This window comes from Dendropsophus ebraccatus, chromosome 7 (assembly GCF_027789765.1).
Source record: "Dendropsophus ebraccatus isolate aDenEbr1 chromosome 7, aDenEbr1.pat, whole genome shotgun sequence".
NCBI classification, from domain to species: domain Eukaryota; kingdom Metazoa; phylum Chordata; class Amphibia; order Anura; family Hylidae; genus Dendropsophus; species Dendropsophus ebraccatus.
This window is the reverse complement of record NC_091460.1, coordinates 56,419,958-56,447,044: the sequence shown is the minus strand read 5'-3', so window position 1 is coordinate 56,447,044 and position 27,087 is coordinate 56,419,958. Positions and strand designations below refer to the sequence as shown.

At 41.4% G+C, this 27,087-nt stretch overlaps 1 protein-coding gene across 5 annotated transcripts in view; it reads right to left on the bottom strand.

Moving 5' to 3' along the window:
* The window catches only part of LIMCH1 (LIM and calponin homology domains 1), a 206,224-nt gene extending 180,551 nt beyond the window's left edge, over nucleotides 1-25,673 (bottom strand). For all 5 annotated transcript variants that reach the window (XM_069977568.1, XM_069977569.1, XM_069977572.1 and 2 more), the window contains exon 1: nucleotides 25,437-25,673. In XM_069977568.1, coding sequence (XP_069833669.1) covers nucleotides 25,437-25,529 — 93 coding nt within the window. In that variant the 5' untranslated portion in view covers nucleotides 25,530-25,673. The remainder of the gene's footprint in view (nucleotides 1-25,436) is intronic.
* Nucleotides 25,674-27,087: the final 1,414 nt, after the last annotated feature.

Sequence of the window (27,087 nt, the reverse complement as noted above, 5' to 3'; positions counted from 1 at the left end):
ATCTGCCAAAGATCTGAAGCCAAAGCCAGAAACAGAGCTTTGGTTGTCCAGGTATGATGGGAATCATAGTTGTGCAAGAACTGTAGTGCAACAGTTTCCCATCCCTGCCTTATAGTTATGATCCTGAATGTTGATTTTGTGTTCAATATAAAATTAACCTTACCTTTTTTATTTACCTTGTTGGCCAATTTCCGAGATGCTAAAAAGGGGGAAAGTCAGTTGAAATTATCTCCTGGTCAAGGATTAAATTGGTGACATCTGTGATCTTAGGCCAATTCTGATTTCCACTATTGAAATGCTTTACAGAGAGACCAAACCTCTTCAGTAGCTAACGTGGTAAAATAAAACAAGAGAGAGGTCTATGAGTACATAAAGGTATGAACATGTGAAGTCAAGTCCATCCACTAGAAGATTAAAATGAATGTCAGCTGCACTTCATGTTCCAAACTGCTGGCACTGTTATGCTGGGTTTACATGAGGCGATAATTCACCCAATCGATCGCCTAACGATTTTGAAGCAACAATCTGGGTTTTTATAACGATCAGCGTTTAGAAAAATAAATCGTTAGAAAATTTGTAAGAAAAATCATTATTGCGACCGTTTTTAGGATCACTTAAGCCCATCTTTTACATGAATCTTGGAAAGACTGTTTACACAAAGCGATCTGCGAATTTTTAGCCAACGACAAACGACGATTTAAGAACATATGGAAAGAACAAAATGAACGATTTTTCGCTTGTCGCTTGATCGTTTGCTGTCTTTACACAGAACGATTATCGTTCAAATGCGATCGTTATTGTGAAAATTCGAACGATAATCGTTCCGTGTAAATGCAGCATTCGATAGCCGTTAGATCAGGGAGATACCTGGTACCTTTACAATTCCATTTTGTGCCTCCAAAATGTAGAAAAATGCATTTATGCTATAGTACAAGGAGTTTTATGGGCTTTCTAGGTCCCTGAAGTGCAGCAAGCTGTAACATCTACTCGCTCTCCGTTCCATACCGGATTCTGATTGGGACTCAGCTTCCAGGTATCATCCATACAGGGAGGGGGGAGAGAGGAAGAATTCCAGCTCGCAGCTATTCAGGGGCTTTCAATTCGACTCTTTGTATCAAAGAATAAAACCATTGTTCTATGTTCTGGAAGCACAGATCAATATATGAAAGGTGCAATGTGTCTCCTTGTCCTGACAGCCATTTAACAGCGTTAGTGGTTTGGAACATAAAAACTACTGACAGATCCCCTTTAAGGAATAGGTATTGATAGACCTTACCAATAATCCACTAGTAATATCTAAGAAGAGGGTAGAGTAGTCAAATAAAGGGTTATAGGAAAGGGCAGTATAGTAGTCTCTTTGAAGAGGATTTTTTTTTTTAATGCAAAAGCCGCCACATTGATTGATGTCAGATTTAGATAAAAAGTAGGTAATATTTTATACCGAACATCCATTTACAATAGAAATGTTCTCTGTGACAAGAAGCAGAACTGTAGGCAGAGCTGTGAGTGAAACCAGAGCAAAAACACATCCTCCAAACCAGAGCAAAGCTGCTTCCTTGGCTCATAACTTGCAATGTAGTAGTAAACAAAGTCTGTGGTAGACCCGAGCTACTTCAGAAACACAAGGTGACATGCTGCACATAACACTGCTCTCTATGGCAGAGACAGGCTATGTTCACAACGTAAAAAAAATAGAAAAGACGTCCGATTTAAAAAGACGTCTGTTATTGCTGTGATTTAACTGACTGCAATGCAATGCATTGGATTCAACGGAATGACGGACATCCAATGCACACAGTGTATTAAATGACAGATGTTATCTGGGCAGACGTCAAAATAATGATCATGTCAATTATTTCCGGACGTCTTTTGCAAACAGCGGAGCTGAAACAACGTTGTGTGAACATAGCCATTTTTTGCAATTGTATTGGGGATGCTTTATTGTTTAGGCACTGACATAAGTCAAGTAATTTAACATCTATTTAGAGAGGGTGAATGAAATTAGAAAGCAAGCTGTTGTACCAGGCGTTGTCTATGGAAAAATAGACCTTGTTTCTAATTTCACACTATTCCTTTAAGGCTATACTAAAGGCTATCTTATAGCTAAAATGTGCTTAGTCTTTTCTTACAAGAAGCCATATGAGCAATTATGGCAAATATTTCTATTGCACTGGCTTTTGTTAACCTCCCATAACATGGAATGTTACTATCCTGAAATAATCAGAATACATTAGGTATAAGTATACTTTGGATAATTCCAATGGCCTTTGAAGATACACGAGGAAGAGTCTTAGGGCCATATTACACCAACAGATTATCTGGCAGATTTTTTTAAGCCAAAGCCAGGTACAGACTATAAACAGAGAGCAGGTAATAAAGGAAAGACTGAGATTACTCCTCTTTTCAAACCCATTCCTGGCGTTGGCTTTCAAAAAATCTTTTAGATAATCTGTTGGTGTAATATGGCCCTTATGGTGCGTGAGAGATTTATCTGATTGATTTTTCAAGCCAAAGCCAGGAATGGATTTGAGAATAGGAGAAATCTCAAGGCCCTATCAGACGATAATCGTCCCGTGTAATAGAAGGCAACGATCAGCAGTCATGAACGATGAACATGTTGGAAAGACAAACAACTGTGATAGCAGTGATCTGCTGCCGTCGCTTCCTGGAATAGAAGTGGCAGCAGCAGACCGCCGCTATCCTCTATGGGCTGCCAGGACGATCTAGCGATCACCCAGGCAGCTCCCCTGCACCTACGCGCTCGTTGCCGAGGCTATAATAGCGGCGGCAGTGCTTGTTTGCTCCTCTATGTCGGCCTGTGTAATAGGAGCTTTAATCTTTCCTTTATGACCTGCTCCCTGTTTATAGTCTGTTCCTGGCTTTGGCTTAAAAAATCTGTCAGATAAATCTCTCTGTGTCTAGGTGTGGTCAGTGGTGTGCTCCAGTGTACAGTAATGGCAAAAAGTTTTGAGAATGATACAAATATAAATTTTTACAAAGTGTACTGCTTCAGTTTTTAAAATGGTTATTTGCATATACTCCTGAATGTTATAAAGAGTCATCAGCTTAACAGCAAATCCTCGCAAAGTCAACATTTGCCTAGAAAATGAACTTCATCCCCCAAAACACATTTCAACATTATTGCAGCCCTGCCTTAAAAGGACCAGCTAACATACTGTTGATGAGGACAGGGCTGGAGATCAATTTGTCATGATTAAGTAAGAATGACACCACTGAACACTTTAAAAAGGAGACTGATGCTTGGCATCATTGTTTCTCTTCTGTTAACCATAGTTATCTCTAAAGAAACACGTGCAGTTATCATTGCACTGCACAAAAATGGCCTAACAGGGAAGAGTATCACAGCTAGATAGATTGCACCTCAGTCAACAATCTATCGCATCATCAAGAACTTCAAGGAGAGAGGTTCCTTTGTTGCCAAAAAGGCTCCAGGGCGCCCAAGAAAGACCAGCAAGCGCTAGGACCCTCTCTTAAAAGTGTTTCAGCTGCAGGATCGGGCTACCAGCAGTGCAGAACTTGCTCAGGAATGGCAGCAGGCAGGTGTGAGTGCATCTGCACGCACTGTGAGGCGGAGACTCTTGTAGCAAGGCCTGGTCCAAGGAGGACAGCAAAGAAGCCACTTCTCTCCAGAAAAAACATCAGGGACAGACTGATATTCTGCAAAAGGTAAAGGGAGTGGACTGCTGAGGACTGGGGTAAAGTCATTTTCTCTGATGAATCCCCTTTCCAATTGTTTGGGACATCTGGAAAACAGCTTATTCGGAGAAGAGGAGGTGAGCGCTACCACCAGTCTTGTCTCATGCCAACTGTAAAGCATCCTGAAACCATTCATGTGTGGGGTTGCTTCTCAGCCAAGGGAATCGGCTTACTCACAGTCTTGCCTAAAAACACAGCCATGAATAAAGAATTGTACCAGAATGTCCTCCAGGAGCAACTTCTCCCGACCGTCCAAGAGCAGTTTGGCGATCAACAATGCCTTTTCCAGCATGATGGAGCACCTTGCCATAAAGCAAAGGTGATAACTAAATGGCCCAGGGAACAAACATAGAGATTTTGGGTTTGTGGCCTGGAAACTCCCCAGATCTTAATCCCATTGAAAACTTGTGGTCAATCATCAAGAGACGGGTGGACAAACAAAAACCAACAAATTCTGACAAAATGAAAAGTATTGATTATACAAGAATGGACTGCTATCAGTCAGGATTTGGTCCAGAAGTTGATTGAGAGCATGCCAGGGAGAATTGCCGAGGTTCTGAAGAAGAAGGGTCAACACTGCAAATATTGACTTGCTGCATTAACTCATTCTAACTGTCAGTATAAACTTTTGTTACTCATATTATGATTGCAATTATATTTCTGTATGTGATAAAAACATCTGACAAACACAAATAAAAACCAGAGGGCAGCAGATCATGTGAAAATATCATATTTGTGTCATTCTCAAAACTTTTGGCCATGACTGTAGCTTCTGGATCAGAAGTAAAAATGTTCAGTGTATTTTTAAGGAGTCCTGTGCACTCCTTGGATGGCACCTGTGGACAGCTATCGTCAGGTACCATACACAGGGTACGTATGGTAAGAATAATAGAATAGAATATATCACACACCTCCAGACATAAGTTATACAATGACATAGTCATCTGGAGGTTGTAAATTGCAGTAAAATCTTGCAGCATACAGTAGATTATTTCTGAATCTCCCTTCCAGGTCTCCGGCTCAGCTGTTGGCACCGTGGCAATCAGCATGAATGAAGAGGGTTATGCTGAGCGACAGGGTCAAGTGATTTGACTTCACTGTAACCTTTAACCCCCTGAAAGAGCTGAGCCTGTGAAATAGCTGCCATATATTTAGACTGTAGCTGAAGAGCAGCAGGAGCGTCCCCAGCCACCGTGGTGTAAGTCTTTCATCTGAAAAGGGGAAATTACTTATCCGTGTGACCCTTCCACCTGTTCTTGGACTAAACCGTTCTATACGTTGGTATCTAGACTATTCTCAGCTATTCTATATCACAAAAAGCTCTGCACAAGCAATACTGCTGGGATCCTCCGCTTGGCTTAGATCCTAGTTGCTTTTACATTAAATGGGTCATCACATGAAGACAACTACTGCCCATATGTCTTATGAGGACAAGAGGGTGGCCCCCACTCAGGATACCCATCTGCGAGCCAGAAAAGCATGGCTTTTAATGAGAGGCATCCTTATATTACAGGTATACCCATTTGTGTGAATTGCACCATACAATACTACAAAGAACAATGCCTGGATGGGTGCAGGTTTTTTTTTTTTTTGCCAAAATCAATTGTTTGCTGGGGCGCCAGAAGCAAAATCTGTTATTGCCTTTAAACCTCCACTGATAAGTTATTTCCAGCCTATCCTAAAGATTTTTTTTTTTTTAAACCCTTGTAAAACTGTTTAACATATAATTTAAACATAGGTTTTATACTGACAGACTCACAGCCATACAACAGATCTGTGTTGAATGGATCCATAACACACCGTTGACGACTTGCTCTAACACATGCTGTATTACAGAAGCAAAAGTGTACTGGACAGCACCGTGCAGCACTGTGGCTCAGGTGGGTACTACAACCTCAGGTGGTCGGACTCCAGACCACCAAAGTAGTACAACAGATCCCAGAAAAGGCTGCACTTCGATATTCAGTGAAGAGAAGATTACTTTTATTCACCCATTAATTTGCTACGTTTTGATCTCCCAATAAGATTTTTTGCTTGAAAAAGTTCTCATTTGGAGATCGAAACGTCGCACATCTTCACTGAATATTGGAGTGCTGCCTTTTCTGGGATCTGTTGCTGTATTACAGAGGTATTCTCCCCTAGAATATGGTATCTATTATAGAGGCTCCTAGAATTCCTATTGGTCTGCTATACCATGCCACAGTACAGCGTCCTTGCATGAGTCAATGTCTTGTATATGAGTGTCTATAGAATACACTTCATGCCCCCACACTTTCAGCGAAGAGCATTACTATGTTGTCAGGGCTACCATATGCGTCTGCCTAAGGAGGCACTGCAGAGGAACTGTGACTGAATATAAGACCTGTATATCTTAAAAGGGATTATCTACAGACGGTGCATACATTCCTATAAACCTCATTCACTTGTAAATTTAACTAGAATAGCAGGTTAAGGGGAAGCCCTACAAGTGGCCAGAGGCATGCAGCTGTAATTGTTATTGCGAACATCAGCACATATATCTCCTACATTTTAGGTATCAGCTGAATGTTTCTTCATCTGACAGCTCCCGATCCACAGGCTGCTTCTGCCGCATGAGGCTCACTACTCATGTGGTTGCACCTTGTAGGAGTTAGCCCAATGATAAGTAATAGCCCCCATCCTGTGGATCCCTTTCTTGCTGTGGGGCGGGTGGCTGACTTCTGAGACTCCCACTAATCACATGAGTAGAAGTCCACTATCCCCTAAGTGAATAGAGAGGAAGCATGTATGCCCAGCCATCTCTCCAGAGGGGAAGTGCCTTGCTGGACCACAGGAACCACAACAGATTTGCTAAGGTGGTAAACGCAGGTGGTAAAACAACCCAAGAAAACTATCACATCAAGACCACATTACGGTCACGGTATTATAAACTCACTTGAGTCTGATTCCAACAGAAAATATCTTTTCATATTCGTTACGTGTTTCGGCACCCAATTCCGACAGTGCCTTTCTCCTAAGGCGTGAGAAAGGCACTGCCGGAATTGGGTGCCGAAACGCATTGTCACGAATATTGATAAATATTTTCTGTTGGAAACAAACTCAAGTGAACTTATATTACAGCGACCATAATGTGGTTTGGATGCAGTAGGTTACTTGGGTTGTTTTACCACCTGCGCTTAGCATTTAGTGGATCTGTTGTGGTTCCTGTGGTCCGGCAAGGTACCTACCCCCCTCTATTGACCAATCCTACATGAACTCTATAATATTGCACTAAGAAGCACTCTTCTTCCACTCTTCTTTTTGCCAGCCGTCTCTTGAATAATTCTCTGAACTATGTTTAGAAGTCCCATAGTAAGAAAATGGAGTGGCAGCCCAGCATGCATTCTGCCCCTTTATTCAATCAGGGGACCTCTGTGCTTGTGATTGGTAGACGTCTCAGCAGACAGACCCACGCAATTAGCTTACTATCTCCTTACCAATGAATGGCTAATAACGGAATACTCATCTGTACTGTAGCATTATGTTCACTGGGTAAAAAGGAAAAAAAGTAACAATAAAAAAAAAGTATAATGTATTCAATGTACTATAAGCAGTGACAGCATGAATTGTTTTTTTTTTTTAATTCAGGACATCATAGCTTTAAGATATCAACAATTAGACATAATAAATAGTAGTGAACGTTCCCAGCCATGGATGTATTGTACTTTATTTCACATTTATAAGCAGGAGCTAATCTCCAGTCACACAGAGTAAAAACAGATACAGTAGGATAGCGGAAACTACTCGGTGGGCCAAAAGGATCCTCGTCTGCCGTCCAACTATTTTAATAAGAATGGGGTAGAAGAAAACAATCCGGGACCAGTTTACTCAATGCAAGATGCTTGTGCTTATTTCCTACACACCACAATGTTAGTGCTGCGTGCGAGGAGCGGATTGATGGAAGAGCCTTGCCAGCCAGGGGAATGCTCATCAAGCTGACTGTATTCTCTGAAGAACTTCAGTATATACTAGTTAAACCTACAGAAACACAACTGCAGGAAGAGAGTGTAGGAATCCTCTGGGGTTGTGGGAGACCAATGCTGCTCGCCTGACCCTACAGTACGGGAACACTGACCCATTAACTACAGAGAAGGGCACTTTTGTTTTCCATCAGTAGACCGTAATAAACACTGCGCCGTCCATGCTGTAAAGATGATGAACACTAGGAAAAGAGAAGGGCTGGGTCTAAGCAATAAGGCAAACTGGGGCACATTTATAGGTTTTAAGAGCGTTTGTTTTTACATCTATAAACACATTTATTATTTGTCCATTTAATAAAACTATACATGTGACATGCTGAAACCTTAAGACTATAGGCGAGTCCCTACTGTCATATCCCTGTATATAACTCACTTTAAGAAAAGATTTCTATCAACAAGATCAGGTTTCATGAATCTCACATGGAGCATGTCCACAGCTGACAAATACATATTCATAGGGATTCATGCAGTCATTCATCTGCTACAGAAATACTATATGTATCTGTAAAGAATAATGTCTATCTACGGTTCTCGAGAACAGATCAGGGACTGGCTGGAGTGAAATGCTACAATGGGTATATTAAAGAGTGCTCACTCTACACAGTGCTTGCCCTTTTATTACCCTCTAAATTATGTCTTAGCCAAAGGCATACCCTGGGGGACTCCTGGTAGAGGCATCTAAGTTGATGGGTGTGTTAACGTCTACTGTTTCCTTAGTTACATCACAGTATGCAAACACAGGCAAAACATCCACAGACAGAAGTAGTTTTGGCCAAATTATATTTAAAAATATATATTTTTGTGCAGTGTACAGCTGATTTCACTGATACTTGAGCCCTTAAAGGGGTTATTTTTCATATGTTGCTGCTCTATTAAACATAGACATCTTATGCTAACCTCGCTGCACTCCCTAGTGTCCCACAAAAATGTCTACTCCTCTGTGTATATATGTAATCCCCTTCCCATCAATTCATGAAATAACACCTAAGGCTGGGTTCACAGCAGTCAAAACCTATATTCTACCCATTTCCCTAATTTACCGACTACCGCCATTATGATGGCCACGTGAAACGTGCTGCAATATAGGAATGTCCACCGACAGCCGCTGCTGACAGTCACATCCCTCTCCATGGGGCTGAAGTCATGACGTGACATTCTTCAGGCTCAGAAATCCACAGCTGGCGGTGCTGATGAAAGGTTTGTTGGCACAATTTATAGGCCCTAGAGAATGCGCACATGCACACAGATATGCTTCCACCTTGCAAATCTTTCATCCACATACATCTTAGACAGTCACATGTCATTTCCATGTATGAAATTAGTGGGTCCAGCTGCGGAAACTGTCAGCAATTGGCTGATATTACTGGAGGGGGCTATAGAAGGTCACACATCTGAGAGAAGTGCAATGTATTCAATCCTCTACCAACATTATTTTATATAACAACTAAATGACTGGTCCAAGTTAGTAGGGTTACCTAGGGGTTATTGTCATAGTCAGCCTCATCATGGATGGTGCTCCATGCCGTATCAAATATGGTCTACTGTCATAGAGAATACACATAACTAGAGATGAGCTCAATTACAGTCACCTTGGCCAAAACTGGACCTAGCAGATCTACATTGTGTCATTTAGTCTGGACAAATTAGTTCTACTTTCAAAATGCTTGGTTTTTTTTTAAAAGGTGGATAAAATCTTATGGTACCTCAGACTTTCAATGTAAGGAATTCTCAGCACCATTCTTAAACATATATTCTAGACATTTCATATCTTACCGTATAAAGTATTTCTTAGTGGCCTCTCCCCTCAAAAATGCATGGTGTTGGTAGACAGTGCCATAAGGGCGGGACTCAATGGCTGTGGTGCCCCATACGCCTTTATACGGTAAGATATGAAATGTCCAGACTATAAGTTTAAGAATGGTGCTGAGAACTCCTGATATGGAAAGGGGGTGATAAGAACACTTTAAAGCAGAACTAATTAGTCCAGACTAAACTGACTGCTGATTTGTTAGATTCGATTTCGGACTAGGTTACTGTAGTTTTGCTAAGGCTGGGATCACACTACGTTTTTTGCAGTCCATTTTTTCATCAGTTTTTGCAAAAAACGAATGGAAAAACGGATGTAGTTGTGTGCATTTTTCCATTGACTTCCATTATAAAAATACGTATCAAAACGCACCTTTTTTATGTACACAAAAACGTACTTGGCCTTATTTTTGTGTATGTTAGAAAAAACTGATGTTTTTCATCTTGATTTTTTTTTTTTATAATAAAAGTCAATGGAAAATGGATCAAAACAGATACATACAATTGCATCAGTTTTTTGCAAAAATAGATGACAAAAAACAGATTGCAAAAATGTAGTGTGAACCCAGCCTTACCTCTGCAAATACCATGTGATACAATACAGTGCCCAAATAATAGTGTCATGCAATAGTGTTCATAATAATTTCAAAACTTTCATACAGTTGCCAAAGTTACACTGCTACGCACTGCTATAATATTATACAGTGCAGAGGTTAAAGGGATTGTCCTATGTGTAGCATTGCAATTCAGCTTTATTCTCTTCAATGGAACTGAGCTGCAATACCACAACTGGGGACAAGAGTGGCGCTATTTCTGGGAAGAAGCAGCCATGTTTTTCTAAGCCTGCACAACACCAAATATTTGTGGTAGTCAGATGCAGGCCACCCGTGGTGCCCCCTTCACCACAGACAGTTACACATTCCTATAGATGACCCCAATTCTAAAGAAGCACTCATTGGGTATACCAGTGCATATATTGAGGTATACCAGTGCAGTGTGGAGAAACAGTGATGTGAATGGGGCCTTGGGAATAGCAGCAATCTCATAAGCCCCTGGGCTCAGCATACTGACATCCTTACTTTTGAGGAAATGATGATTCCACGGATACTGTTAGCTTGCTGTATACACAGGGTCAGGTCAAGCTTGTAAAATGTGACTGACAGGACAGCTATCTACACAAGTAATTCCAAAGAATACAAAGCTCTGTTGTTCTGATACAAAGCACCAAACCCTCAGCATGTACATATCTTTAAGGGTCTGTTCACACGTACAGACTAGCTGTGTAAAACTGGCACAGAGCTCGCATCAAACTTGAATGAAAGCAGCTGTGTTTTTTTTGTGGTGTTGAACTTGCCTGTGAAAATCATGTAAAAATCAAAACTCGCATGTAAAAATCGCACCAAACACGCAGCGAGAATACACATACATTGACTTGATAGCAATCAGTATCGCTGTGAATTTATGTGCGAGAAACTCACAGCGATAAATACGCAGCAAGTCTGTACGTGTGAACAGACCCTAAGGGTGCCTTCACACGTACCTTATCGCTGCGTATTTATTGCTGCGAGTTTCTCGCACATAAATCCAGTGATACCGATTGCTATAAAGTCAATGTATGTGTATGCTTGCTGCGTGTTTGGTGCGATTTTTACATGCGAGTTTTGATTTTCTCAGGAGAGTTTAACACCACAAAAAACGCAGCTACTTTCATGTTAGTTTCATCGAGTTTTGTGCGATAAATACGCAGCGATACGGTACTGTATGTGTGAAGGTACCCTAAAACAAAATATGCTGGCTTCACACTGCCCCATTAGAGAATTACTTATTTTACTGTTATTTATTTTATTTTTTTTATACAGTGAACTCAGTAAAGTCAATCTACAGTCTGCTGCCTTGGTCCCTTCCATTGGAGCTAGTAAGCAGCATATTTTCAGCTCTGTATCAGAAAAACACAGCTCTCGCCTATAAAGATGCATTATAAATTATCCAACACAGAGCTTCGGACCTACAGTAAATAAAAGACAAGGATAAAAGGCTCCCAAATGAATAGTAATATGGCCATGCATGTGAGCGTGTAGAATCCACAATCCTGCCTTGTGATCTCCACCTACACGCCAGGAATATTCATTAGCTAAGAAAACATACTTTCTGCCAGTTGTTTTAGTTATGAGATGTAGCAACATAATAAACCCAATACCTTTCACCACATGAAACGGCTACTGTTCCCACACGGAGTGCTGCCACCCATAATGTCAGAGCCCCTGGAGCTGACAAGTATGGATGATGGACGGCCTACCTCAGTGTAATCACCTGCCCTGACAGCGTGCCAGGAATGTTATCACACAAACTACATATGGCGTAATCAGAAATAGTAACAATGTAATCCTACATAGTATGTATGCAATGCACACACACAAAGGGGGTAATGGCAGGGAAAGTGGTGGCACTTATCATAGTAGACCATGTACTAAAGATAACCTAAATGAGTGACCATATGGCCTATTCTAAAACCAGCCTCTGTGTTATGCAGTGTCTGGGTCACATACACACAGATGTATTATAACCAGCCTCTGTGTTATGCAGTGTCTGGGTCACATACACACAGATGTATTATAACCAGCCTCTGTGTTATGCAGTGTCTGGGTCACATACACACAGATGTATTATAACCAGCCTCTGTGTTATGCAGTGTCTGGGTCACATACACACAGATGTATTATAACCAGCCTCTGTGTTATGCAGTGTCTGGGTCACATACACACAGATGTATTATAACTTAGTTACATAGAGCGAGGATATGGCCATAGACCTACTGTACCTCTGCAGGCCTCATATCCCATCACCAGGGCTTTCATAGGTTTTTCTTCTATTGGATTTATACAGAATGAATACAAATATTGGGGTGCTAAAATTGACATTGTATTTCATAGCTATGCTAACTTAGATGCATTGTCTCTTGGGGAGCAAAAATACAAATTGCGATGCTCTTGATCAGGGATGGGGAACCTTTGACTCTTCAGCGGTTGCAAAATTACAATTCCCATCATGCAAACTCTGGTCATGATGAGAACTGTACTGCTGTAATAACTGGAGGGTCAAAGGTTCCCCATCCCTGATCTAGGAAGCCAGCATACTGCACCAAAAGTGTGCCTATGCCTATGTAGTACAAGATTGTAGGGACTTTAGCTCGGAGCAGACGCTATGCCTATAGCTTAAAGGGATCATCCCAAGATTACAGAGTAGTTTATAGTCACCTGGTTTATATGGGAAGCTATGACATAGGCTTCGGCATCATCATACGTACACAATTGCAGATTATTTTTCATTGTATCAGCACAGGTCAGTGAGTAAGAGAAACTTTGCAAAAAAGTTTTGATATAAAAGATATCCTATTATATTATATATATGCTATATATACAGTCCCTGTGCGGGTCTAAGTGCTTCCATGGTCACCAACCATCTCTATAGTCATACGTATCTTCTCCCATCTGAATAGTGTGGTCTGCTCAGTCCACCATGTTGTCAGTATTCAGCTTTATCACCAACAGGGTTAAAGTTACTCCTTTAACAAACAGATACACGTGTGTAGAGATCACCGGCACCACTCTCTATCGGCGGCTTACTTGTGGAAGATTTCTAGGCACTATGGACTATGTCTCAGTCGTCCATGGGGTGCTCCTCATATAATAGTATATGAACAGTCCAAACAAAGAGAGAAAGATGAGGGCACTCACCCATATGTGGCACTACGACTTCTTTATTCACAACATGTGCGGTTAAAAGTCCATGAAGACATCAAGACATGCGGGCAGACGCCATACACCTTACAGCGTTAACAAGATGGCCATTTCGCGCGCATGCGCGCTTCTACTTCTTTAACAACTACCACCTCATGACGTAATGGCTGTGAAGATTTATTTTATTCACCTTTACCTTATGTAACTCAATTGTATGCATTGTATTTACCAGCCCTGTGATCAGATTTGGGGAGAATTATAAGTCTTTGTACTAAGAATGTCCTCTGTTGTCCAAACCAAAGCCCAGCTTTTAAATATTACTGAGCACTGGTAAAGTGAAAGCAGAGCTCTGATTGGTCCTCTGTAGCCCACAGCAAACCAATCACAGCTCAGCTTTCAAATATTATTGAGCTTTAGTAAAATGAAATCTGAACATAAATATGTTGCTATTGGCAACAAAGGATGCTCTTACACTATTACACTAAACAATGATCCGCCTAACTTGTCTGATTACTAGCCAATAATCATTTAGTGTAATAGTGCATGTTAAAAGGCAACGATCCGCCGACAGATCGTGGTCTTTCAACATGCTGAAAGATCACAATTTGGGGCAATAGGAGTGGAGGCAGCAGATCTTCAATGGGCCGCCCTAATGATGTAAGGATCCTTCAGGTGGCCCCTTCTGCTGCTCACCACTCTCTGTCTGTAACAGGCAGCGAGCAAGGAATAAGGGAGAAGCAAGTGCTGAACTGACAGGTCAGTGGTTGCTTACCCCAGATTATCGTGCTGTGTAATATGGCCTTAGGACTGCTCCCATTGTTATGTGTGTGTGCTAATCCATTGTTCGCCACTTCATTAGGAGTAATCAAATTAAAGAAATACTAACAATTCTTTTATATACTCTCACCATTTCAAGACAGTCATCTCTTCTGAACAAGAGAAATGAAACAAGTATCTTATGGTGACTATACATCTAACTATCTGTGATATACAGGGCAGCATTAGCACTTATACTGTGTATTGTTTGGCCTTGTTCACAGCTGGGAGGAAAGAAAGATGCAAAGCCAGCATGTCATCCTGCCTGCTGGTTAAATGCTGACCGGCACCACAACACAACCTCCCCGGGGACTGGTCCAGCCATTGTCTCGCTTCAGTCTACAGGAACTGCTATGTAAGGTGGGTCTAAAATTAAATGACCAAAGCACACTTTCCCAGACGCACCCTGACCATGATGTCATCAAAACAAAACTATTTTCCACCCAAAACATGATTTCATTCTATAACATCCTCCTTACACACAGGAGATAACATTTGTATTGGAGAACTGTAAAGGATTAGGTTTTATGTGTTTTCAAGGCATAGCCCTAAGTAAGCTGTAATCTAATAAAAACACACAGACTAGTCAAACTACTAATTTAGGTGTTCCCAATACAGGATGAAAATAGTCAGTGACATCAACTAGTAATGCCTGGCCATACGCAGAGACTCTGTACAATGTCAACGTATGTCCACACTATGGAATATGCATGGAAATTTCAAGCGGAGGTTGCACGGCGGACTCCGCTTGAAGTTCTGCCCATCCCATTGACATGTCAATTTTTTGGGCGGGCGGCGGATTGAGCTTGAGAAATTCATTGAGTCAATTGGACGGGCGGAACGTCAAGTCAGTATATATGGGAATATATGTGCAGCGCATAATCAAAGTCCTGTTTAGGCCGAAGTTAAACTAAAAATGCCCTTACCTAGAAGTGGGCAGAAGGAAGAATGAGCTAAAAAAAAGAGAATTTAGTCCTCAAGACCAAAGACCAGCCCTGTACTTCAAGCCACTGCACGGCCTTCACTTGAAATTTTCACACGTACTCCTTAGTGTGAACATACCCTAAAGAAAGAATATGCAAAGCAACTCTCCCACAATGTTTTCAAGGTAGATTTTCCTTTACACTGGGTGAGTATCTAGAAAATTGGTGCTTTTTTAGGAGTCTTTATTGCAGATTATGTAAAAAACACAAAATTACTAGATAAGCGATCCATGCCAGATAGAGAGAATATACATAACAAAATTTACTTGCCCTGCGGCCTAAAACATGACATTTTACACCTGTTATTGTGGATCCACAAGTCTACAAAGGGTAAATCCAGACATATATCTGAACAGCATCTGTGACAAGTGTTCCCAATTAAGACATCTGACAGATGAAATTAGCAGATGGAACGTCAGTCTGTCAATCACAGCAAACTGTGGGAGGCAAGTAAGTGTATCCTGTATAACCAAGATTTGTAAGGACAAAAAAAAAAATAGGAAACATATTAAGTCATAGTGATGAGAATTATAAAATAGACATTAAAACAAGGGTAGACCTACACCCCCCCCCCTTTTCCTCCCAGATAAATCTTTATTATTGTTTTAAAACAAACCTAATATTGCATGAAGTTGTCCACATTATATAAGGTAGCATACAATAAGATGCACACACCCCCTATCACTATTTGCTTAAAAAAAATAAAATAATTAATGGCCCATACTATAACTTAGAGCTTCTCTTTACAGGGTATAGATGAGCATCACATGCCGTATGGTAGGGAGCTATTACATGGAGAGATTTATCTGACAGATTTTTGAAGCCAAAGCCAGGAATAGACTATAAACAGAGAACAGGTCATAAAGGAAAGACTGAGATTTTTCCTCTTTTCAAATCCATTTCTGGCTTTGGATTAAATAATCTGTTAGATAAATCTGTCTGTGTAAACACACCCTAACTGGGTCAGCGATTAGTCGACAATGAGCAAAATGCTTGTATGTTGACTGATTGTTTGGTTATAACCTGTGAATGTTGCTGATAATCTCTGCAACATCGCGGGACCATTGAGGGAGAAATGGGGCAGGGTTCCCACTGTTTTCTGAATGCATTTTAAACAAATATGAAGATACACAGCCTAAGGCCATGTTCACACAATTTGCAAAACACACGTTGTATGTGAATGAATGGAATCCCGGCTGGAGTGTGTACACATAGTATACGCTCTGGCCGGGATTCCATCTGGCCGCGTGAAAAAATGACATGTCAGTTTTTTGTGCCCGCTATTCATTGAATAGCAGCCGCAGAGAGTCAGTTTACACAATGGAGTACTGCAGTACTGGCCGGGATGATCTTTAGTACTCATATCTTCAGTCACAGAACGACCGGTATAATACATAGTGTGAACCCGGCCTAAGAGGTGTGTCCAAAAAAAAAAATGATGGCAGCAAAGGGTCACATGAACAATTGTTTGAGTAGCTCTGCTTACACAATCTAAGCCTTAGCTCTCTAAACGAGAGATGATTTAGGATATCGCCATTTAGAGCATGCATTATCAAGTGCAATAGGGCCCTTGGGCTATGCTTACACATAGTTGTCTGCATTGAATTCAATGGGAAAACACCTGCTCCCATATAGTCTAATTTTATGCCTGTTCCCATGTAAAATACAAAGCCTTAGAAAAAGATGAATTACTTGTTTTGAGCCTTTTACATTTTTCACATATTACAAGCTGACCTGATTTGGATAATATACTCCATAAAACAAAAATGAGCATAAAATTCCTACATTTTATTTGTGAAACAAGCTAAATTGTGAGTCTTAGAATGTGTAAGCATGGCTTTATATTCCTCTATAAGCATTGCATGAAGGGTATAACACTATGGCACATGAAAGCACATGGCTCTGCTTTGCACAGTGTATTAATCCTGCATAGTGTGAATCTAGTCCAGCGGTATGTATATGGTATATAAGGGTATCATGCCATTCAAAGGCTCCATAGATTGTGAATGCTGATAATGGTGCAAAAACACAATCCTCCATGTTCACATGTGACTTAGCTGCTTGCACCTGCTGACTACACAGATTCGGGGAGAGATCTGTTAGGGAAAAGCATGTGCTCGGCACCTGACATCTTCTGTATTAGAGTTTGTACCTGTCCTCCAGATACTGATAAACACAGGGGGGCCAGCAATCGCCTCTGCTTCAGCTTCTGGGCAGAGTCCATCAGCATTATAAAATGCTTTTTAATTCACATGTATTATGTATTAAATTTGCTTAACCCAATGTGAACTATAAAGAGATAATAGGATCTGTATCACATATCTATAAAGCTGCAGATGTAGTAGTGGTAAGTTTGCTATTGCAGGAATATTTTCTTTGCATTGCGGCCACTTTCTGAGATAAAACTTCAGTAAAGACATAGGGGAGAACTGGCTTAGTGGGCAATCCATCAGCGGGGCCAGGATTCCCCAGCAGCAAGACTGGGAGCCAGGAAGTATGGAGAAGCACGACGAAAATGACTTCTGGCGGCTGTCAGAGAGACTGGAGAGCAGCACAACAGAGGCAAGGGGACGGGTAAGTATACTATCTTTATTATGTTCACACAACCCACTGTCTTCATGTATTTTTTTATTTATTTATTTTATTTTTTTGCATTGGAGTTTCTCTTTAATGAATTTGTGCCACAGACCTTGTTGAATTTGGCACTTCTGCATGCTAAACTAAACTTGATATACAGTACACAATGCGGGAGCGGTGCATACATCCCTCATAGGCTCTGTCCATAATAAAAATCACAGTTTCTGTCCGTAATGAAGCGGTGAATGATCCTTGTTGGAAAAGATCCCAAAGAATCCTGGCGGATACCATAGACTTGTGGGGTCCATCAGGTTTCCATTTTGTGTGTATGGAGGTAATAGGCTGCAGTGTAATCACTTAACCATAGGAGTATGTAAGAAGTTCATGCACTTGTGAAAGCCTGTTCTTCCTATACAGCGTAAAAAATATCAGAGGATCGATATCATGGCTATGATTACCTGGGGAGCAGACGTAACAGCAACTAATGGGACCTACTTCCATTCCACGGTTGGGAGCTACGAAGGACTGGGGCATCATTCCAAGTTCTGCTATGGGGCCCCAAAGATACTTGTTACAGCCTAGATCTATAAAGACCTAGCTATAGCTACATTTTTCCACTTCTGGACTATTACTTATAATAGCCAAACTGTTGCTTGTTCTAACAGAAATGATAATGTACAAACGGATCCAAGATCTTGCAGACTCAATGCAAATCCAATGCATTTGCACACACTACATATCCCCCTCGGTATAAAAAGCTGCTTGGAGGTTTCGTATACTGTATAAGCATGAAAAAGTAAAAGCAGGCCACTAGCTAGAGCTCAGGCAAAAGACTTCTACATAATGCACATACTGCACGAATGCTGTGAAGACTGCTAGAGAGCAGACACTCTGCACATTTCCTAAGAATGCAAAGAATATAATTACATGTGTATAATATGACAACTCCAAAGTGACACCCCTGCTGAGACAATTGGAAGGGACCTGCTTTATGGTCTGTATTTACTGCTGAATTACACCTCTAGCTCTGATCGCTTCAGTTCTCAGTAATTTACTGTATAACTACATCAACTAAGCAAATCATCGTTCTAGAACACAATTTAACTACAATATCCCCAGTGCTTCCACTTCTCAAAATAGGAAAAGGGCGTCTTTTTACCATAAACAGACATACTTTTGCCAAGCACAGTCTATGGACAAGAGTGGACCTCTTCATCCCTAGTTTTAGACAGGTCCTAATGGAAACCCGTCATTACTTTCCTGCTGGCTGAACTACTAGTCATTAGAGCAGCCCCCAGAGGCCTTTCCATTGATAGATAGATCTCTCTATGGGTATAAAGAAAGATCAAAACAAGCCTGGCAGTTTAGGGAGAACCAGCAAGAGACCAACCCAACTCCACATTCAGGCACAGTGAAAGAGACAATGCTTCCCTTTAAAGCGACTCTGTACCCACAATCTGCCCACCCCAAACCGCTTGTACCTTCAGATAGCTGCTTTTAATCCAAGATCTGTCCCGGGGTCCGTTCGGTAGGTGATGCAGTTATTGTCCAAAAAACAACTTTTAAACTTGCAGCCCTGTGTCAAACAGCCGTGGCCTAGATTGTGTATGCATTAGGCTGGCACACCCTCTCTGTCCCTCCTCCCCGCCCTCCTCATCATTAGGAACGCTCCAGGCAGATTGTCTCCTATTCATCAGTTGTGAGAACATGGCACATGGGCTGGATCGTTAAGGCACCTGTGCAGGGTTCACTCAGAGGAATAGGAAAAATTCTGCCAGTGGCATTCCTAATGATGAAGAGGGTGGGGAGTTTAAAAGTTGTTTTTTAGGACAATAACTGCCTCACCTGCCGAACGGACCCCAGGACAGATCTTGGATTAAAAGCAGCTATCTGATGGTACAAGCAGTTTGGGGAGGTCAGATTGTGGGTACAGAGTCACTTTAAGACAGGGATGGGGAACCTTTGGCCCTCCAGCTGTTGCAAAACTACAATTCTCATCATTACTGGACAGCCAAAGCTTAAGCCTTTAGTTAAAGTGGATATTAAGGCTAGAATCACACACAGTGGTGGCAGATCCATTACACACAGAACGCAAACAAAGCACAACAGTCCTCATTACCTTTAACAGGATCTGCCAGGGGGCCAACATGGTGTCCAGAATTTTCATCTGGTATTTCTGAGCCTATGATGGAGACACCCAACACCAGCATGAATCTTAGGGATTCCCTGATGTTCACATCCGACAGATAGATCTTTATTGCCACCTTGAATCCACACTTGAGAACCCGTTAGGGTGAGGTGCAGGCAGTATAGTTTACAGTAGTACAGTAGTAGTAGACGGTCAACCAAAAACACATGGGCTGGGTTTGACAGAGTCGGAAAGCTGATACTTAGTAGCACACACTTTTGACTCACACAGGAGGGTTCTAAGCAGTAGAAAACCCTTATACCTTGATAGGGCATATGAACACTGGTTTTTCAGACTACCCTTTTATGTTGGGTTGATTGACAAGTACAGTTACTTACCAGTTACACAATGAACAAAAACACCTGTGTGTGAATAGGAATCTATTCTTATGTTGTGTCTTATAGTGCACTTGCAATGCCGATCTGGTCTAAATGAAATGTACACCAGCTTGTTGTAAGAGGAGCCACCATGTTAATAATGCAGTGCTTGACAACAGAGAAAAGCCATGATACTATACAGCACAGTCCTCACCAGTCCACACATCACACTCACATTTTCTGAACTTGTCAACATAAGAAGATCTCTGGGTAAAACCCAAAGTTCCTGAGATATGCAGTTTAGCTCTACACACGGAGGTTTACTATGGGCTGAAACACTTGTGTATTGAGAACAATGAGCCTATTCTATGGACAAAAAAAATGAGATATGATACTTTAGAATTCCATCCTCATTAAACCTCAAGGGAAAGGGCCTTTGCCTTGTTTATAATCTCCACTATATGAACACTACCCAGAGCGTAACACATGAACCCTCTCTGTCATTTCCTGTTCATTTTCATCAATGCAAACCAAACAAAACAGTAAAAAAAAGTCAGTTAAATAGTATCTCCATCATTCTTCTGATTTCACTTTACAACAAATAGTAGCACATACGTTTCAAAGTATATGAACGAGCCCCTTATAATACAACTGTATATTTGTATATTATTTTGTGTCAGATACTCAGGATACTATTGGCACTAGTATTTAGACATTAAAATACTAATAAACACCATTAGTTCCTACACTATACTTTTGCCAGAAGTTCTCGGTAGCAAGTATATCAGTCAACAAGGCCCAAAGGAAACCGGATACAAAGTCACTGGGATCCATCAAGAAAAATGGATGTTATAATTATCATGCTTATATGCTCTTCACGTCTACCATCATTGTTTACAAAATAGTTCTGTCTCCCCCCGTATACTGCTGGTATAAGGTGTATGGGGCAGGCTAGGACTACCACCGACAAATGGTGGTGGTGATAGAGGTTAGAAGTGATGGAAAATCATGGCCAACCCCTTTGTTCAGAGAGAGACAAGCCGCAGCATACCCCTTTCCATAGAGAACACAGGAAAACTCAGAGGTGCCAAATGTTTGCTGTGTATGGGGATGACAGGCAGGAGATCATTCGGTCATTTGTTATTGAAGGTGTATGGGGGCCTTAAGACTCCAGGAAGGCTAAGTGACATATCCTGTGGGAGTTCACACGTTGTATTCAGTCGGAGTTTTTAGCCAAAACCTGGATTGGAACAACCACAGAATAAACCAATATTGGAAAGATTTGCACTAGAGATGAGCGAACCTTGAGCATGCTCGAGTCCATCCGAACCCGAACTTTCGGCATTTGATTAGCGGTGACTGCTGAAGTTGGATAAAGCCCTAAGGCTATGTGGAAAACATGGATATAGTCATTGGCTGAATCCATGTTTTCCAGACAACCTTAGAGCTTTATCCAACTTCAGCAGCCACCACTAATCAAATGCTGATCGTTCGGGTTTGGATGGCCTTGAACCCGAACCCGGTTCGCTCATCTCTAATTTGCACCTTTTTCTGTGTGTTTTGGATGTACTTCTAATTTTAGCTAAAGAAACCTGAGCAAATAGTCACCAAAATACTTTTACTACAGCTATATTTTTGCATTTGTTGCTCTTCATCCAGCGAGTAATATAAAATTAGCCCTTATCCTGCCAAGCTGGACTATTAAGGTCCTTTTAGACCTAAAGATTTGTTGGTCAGGGGGGCTGCAAATGAGCGTCAGTCAGTGAGAACATTGCTCATTGGCAGTGCCTCTAGTAGACCGCACAACAGATTGGGCGGCTGTATTGTTTATGCTGCCCTGGAAACCGACAGCACAGATATACATATATCAGGGCTGTAAGTTTCCAGATCACAAGCAGTATATACTTACCATCCACACTGCTTGTGATCCGGTTAGCTAGTCCTCCGGCAGCCAGTTGTATTTTCAGACCCCTCAGGCTGTCAACCATTCTGGAGGAGTCAGGGCCTGAAGATACAGCCAGCGGCCAGAGGATTGGGGAGCCAGATCACAAGCAGCACGGATGGTAAGTATACACTGCTTGTGATCTGGAAACTGACAGCACAGATATATACATATCCCAGAACCCAATATATACATATTTGTGCTGTCAGTTTCTCTTTATCATTATTGGCCCATACATAACTCTTTTTACGCAGGAAGATGTGCGGATGATTTGTATTTTAGGGTACAATGCCCTCATATTCACCTAAAACCTTCCAGGAATCCAAAAAATGCAGCTTTATACTAAAATTATAAAAGGACGAGCAAGTGACTTCTGTGTCTCTCACCACATTCCTCTACTGTGGTAGAGGATGAAAACCAAAAATAATCCTGGAACATTCTGTCTGACACCACACTGACCAAGTGATGTCTTGCAACAAGGGGAGAACTGACACTATTTCCAGCCCTGGACAGCAGCAGGCCAATAACAGATATAGCTAAGGAAACTGTGCTGTGTCACCTGTGACTCCTCATACACATATCCAGTGTCATCTACTTTTGGCTGCTTTTGCCTCGTAACAAGAGCTGTGAGGAATCATACAGTAACTAAAGTACATGGCAGAAAAGTGTCCTGTATACATTTTTGCTTACAGTAGGACTGAATTTTTCTAGTAACAGAATTTCTATTTGCCTGGCACTCAGGGACACAGAGACAGGCGGGTTATTCTGGTTTACTTCCTACAGATTATGACAATCCACTAATGTATGTGGCTGGGTTTTAGGCAGTATTTTTAACCAAAACCAAGTAAATCCCACACAGAAAAATGTCTATATCGGATATGTGTATTATTTTTCTATGTTTTGCACCTACTTCTAGCTTTGGATAAAAATACCTACCAAAATTTGAAGTGTGAGCCCAACCTGTGGGATTGTATGAAAACATACAATAAATATTACAGTAGATCAGGAGCAAACTCTTTCTCCCCCCAAATCTACATACACTAGTGGTCTGCATAGTCCAATTCAATGACCTGCTCTAATGGTGCGTTTACACAGAGAGATTTATCTAACAGATCTTTGAAGCCAAAGCTAGAAACAGACTATAAACATAGAACAGGTCATAAAGGTAAGACTGAGATTTCTCCTCTTCTCAAAGCCATTCCTGGCTTTGGGTTCAAAAATCTGTCAGATATCTCTCTGTAAATGCACCATAAGTTTGTCTTGTGTTGTGATCTTCAGTCCTAAAAGCCAAATGTTTATCATAATTAAGAATTTTGAACAAAAACCCAAAGAAATTACCAGGATCCATCAACTGGATCACATGGAAACAGTGGGAACCTGGGAAAGTTGTTAGGATCTATTAACAATAACATGACACATGGTCACCCTATGCACACAAAAACATTAGAACATGACTTTGCATCCATTACTACTGGTAAACTTTACTAGAACATCCCTACAAACTGGTGCTTTATGGAGATGAATAAATAAATGTTTTATACTGTGATCTCAGATAATATGTCCAAGGGCCAACAAGATTCAGTCTAGAGTACATAGGCTAAGCTTATACAGAAACCTCAGTACAGACTATCATTGCCTGCTCTCTACCCAGGTAAGTAAAAGATAAACATATAGGAAGGTTTAAACCTACAGAGAAGCTTACATCACTGTAGTACAAGCCATGCCTCCCCAATCCAAGCACATTCCTTTTTATAGTGATAACATACAGCCAAATTGTATAATACATTACATATTAACAGTGAGAGACTGGTAACCAGCTTGAGCGTACCACCATCTTCCTTCACAGACATAGAAGCCATATACCATGTATACTCTTGCATCCAATATCTGATTTCTTATATACCTGAGAACTACCATTGGAGCCCATAATGTCACCTGGAAATGACTAGCCTTGAACATTAGTCAGCTCCATGTACCAGCTGCAGCAATGGCTCCACTAACTTTGACAACCTGTGGCTGGTAGGTCAACCAGGAGTCCCAGCGAGATGCTTAATGTATAGTTTCTGTTTATGTCCGCCATTAACATTTTGCATTGGCTACATAAAAATATATTGCAAATTATAATTACAGCCAACAATGACACTTACTGTATGCATTTATATTACATATATGATTACAGACTACATACATGAGAATGTGGATTATAAAAAGGCACTGCTGGATCACACATTCATGCCTATGAATCCAAGCACTATACCACATCCAAAGTGAGGGAGAAAAAAAAAATCTGCATTCCGCCTGCGTCCTCACAAAAGAAACAATTCAGTCCCATGAAGGGCCTGAAGCTTGAGCCGCCTCACAGTAGCAATGCAATGGAAAGTTCTGCAGTCTTTTCAGAGTCCCAGGGAACAACAGACATTGCATCAATCACACAATAATGCTTGTGTTACTTGGCCCAGAAAGACTCTTCTTTTCCCATAGTTATCCCTTCCCAATTTTTACCCTTTTTCCAGCTGTACAAGTCAGTGGCACACAGTGGAAGAAGTATCAGGCAAGCTGTAGCCTATAAAAAAAAAAACCCCAAGAGAAATAAGAGAGTATTTCCAGCCAGGAAGCGTCTGTGCCCCCTCTTTTTCCCTGGTCTCCCATTCTAAAACACAGATGAATAGGGCTCTGTGTCTGAGAGCTGTCAGCCAAGAGGCTATAGCCACAGCAAGGTATGCAGTCCCCACAGCACAGTCATTTGCAAGGGAAATAAGACACTTGAAATAAATGTCATACTGTATATAACTGTTTCTATACATTGCAGCCTGGCTTGCATTCAGCTTTCCCTATACCATGCATGGACCCTATGGGTATTTTAGGAGGCATGCATTGACAAAAAGCTGCAAAATGAGCTGAATTGTCAGTGGCAATGAATAGGATACAATACAAAGCATGGTCGGTATGTGCAAAATATAACATTCTTTCCTGCCACAATAACAGTAGCATGTAGTAACAATAATACCAGCTTCCCTGCCTGTCAACCAGCTACTGGATACACAACAATAGCTATTCCAGCCTTTACCAATGGACTGCTGCAAAGAGCTAGTGGTCTGTCAGCACACCTTCATAGCCAAATACTACACTGTGTACAAGGAGATGCATCACTACAGAGAGGTGCACTGGCCACAATGGGCACTTTGCTCACCTACAGGGACACAAGTAACAATAGAACTAAAATAAACACAACAATAACACTGAAGTTAAAACAAACGCCTCCTCTGATGTCAATATTTATGAATACATCACAAACAGGAGAAGCTTCTGGGGATGAGGGAAACTTGTCAGATGCAGGAGAAATAGGCTGATTTACCTCGATCCACTTCTGGGCTTCTCTGCAGGCAGCATCAGGGGGGGATTCCTGGGGCTGGCTGATGTCCCCCAGATCTAGTGCAGGGCTGGCCATGTCCAGGCAGCAGTGTGCCTTCCTCTCTAGGCAGATGAGCTAGCTGAGGGAAAAGGGATCCACAATCTCCTTCCTCCTGCTCCCAGTGCAAGAGACAAGCAATCCCCTGCTCTGTGCAACCTGATCTGTACCACACCAGCTAAAAATAATCAGACTGTTGCAGCTTTTGCCTTCAGCCCATGCAAATCCTGAAGCCACCTCCTCCTGGAGCAGAGGCAGCAATCACATGCCTCATTACATGCTCACCCAGAGCCAGGCACTCACTGCTGCAGCCCACAAGAGGGTGGAACAACCAGCAGGCACAGGCTACACAGCAACATCAGCCTGCTGGGCAGACAAGTGCCCTGGGTGCAGGCCTGCCATTGTGTGGATGGCTGCAGTGACTCAGGTGTCTGCCACAGGGCATGATGGGAGAATCATTAGGCAGGCAGTGCACCTCAATAGCCTGCAACAAGTGTCTGCCATTGCCTTGTGTGCTCAGAACCTGACCCCTTATGTTCTATATGTGCATAAATCCTGCAGCAGCTAAGCCCTGCCATGAATCATCTGGTCTCTCTTGGATTTATAGGGTTTAAATTATACAGTTCAGTGTAGACTTCATTTTGGCTTCTGGAATAGTCAGGTCTGTATGTTAAACAATACCCCCTCCTCTTTAGTAGGTGAATTAGTGTTTTCCTGGGTATTTTTTTTTTCTTGTGTGTTTTTTTCTTGCCCAGAAATTCTGCAGCCAGATACATGAAGGTCTATAGTGCACTATTGTGTTGCTTCTCTTTTTTTTCTTAATTTGTTTTTTTTTTAACTCTGTATATTGTTTAGGCACATGGTATTACAACTCAGCTCCATTAACTTCAATCGAACTAAGCTTCAAAGACAAGACTGTCGCTGTTTTTGCAATATAGCAGCTATGTTTTTCCAATCCTGGATAACCCATTCAGTGAGGTAAAACAAACAGAAGGTGAGTTTAAGGGGTATTCTGGCAAAAAATAAAAATAAAAAAAAATCTTTCAAATTAACTGGTGTCAGAAAGTTATATAGATTTGTAATTTTATTTTTATTTAAACAATTTCAGTGTTCCAGTACTTATCAGCTGCTGTATGTCCTGCAGGAAGTGGTGTATTTTTCCAGTATGACACACTGCTCTCTGCTGCCACCTCGGTCAATGACCGCAACTGCCCAGAGCAGTAGCAGTTCCCCATAGAAAAAGTCTCCTGCATCAGCATCAGAGAGTACCATGTCAGACTGGAGAGAATAAACCACTTCCTACAGGGCATACAGCAGCTAATAAGTACTGGAAGAATTGAGTTTTTTTTTTTTTTTTTTTAAGAAATCAGTTACAAATCTATACAGCTTTTTGACACCAGCTGATTTGAAAGAAATTTGTCCCCTGAAGTAAAAAGTAATTCTATGTTTGTTTGGTTTTTTTTTATTACACACTGTCCCCTATAGCAGTGATTTTCAACCAGTGTGCCGCTACACATGGTTGGGTGTGCAGCGGGGAAAGTTCGTCTTACTACACTACACAGCAGCAGAGTGGGCCCCTGAACGCGCTATCCGTGAA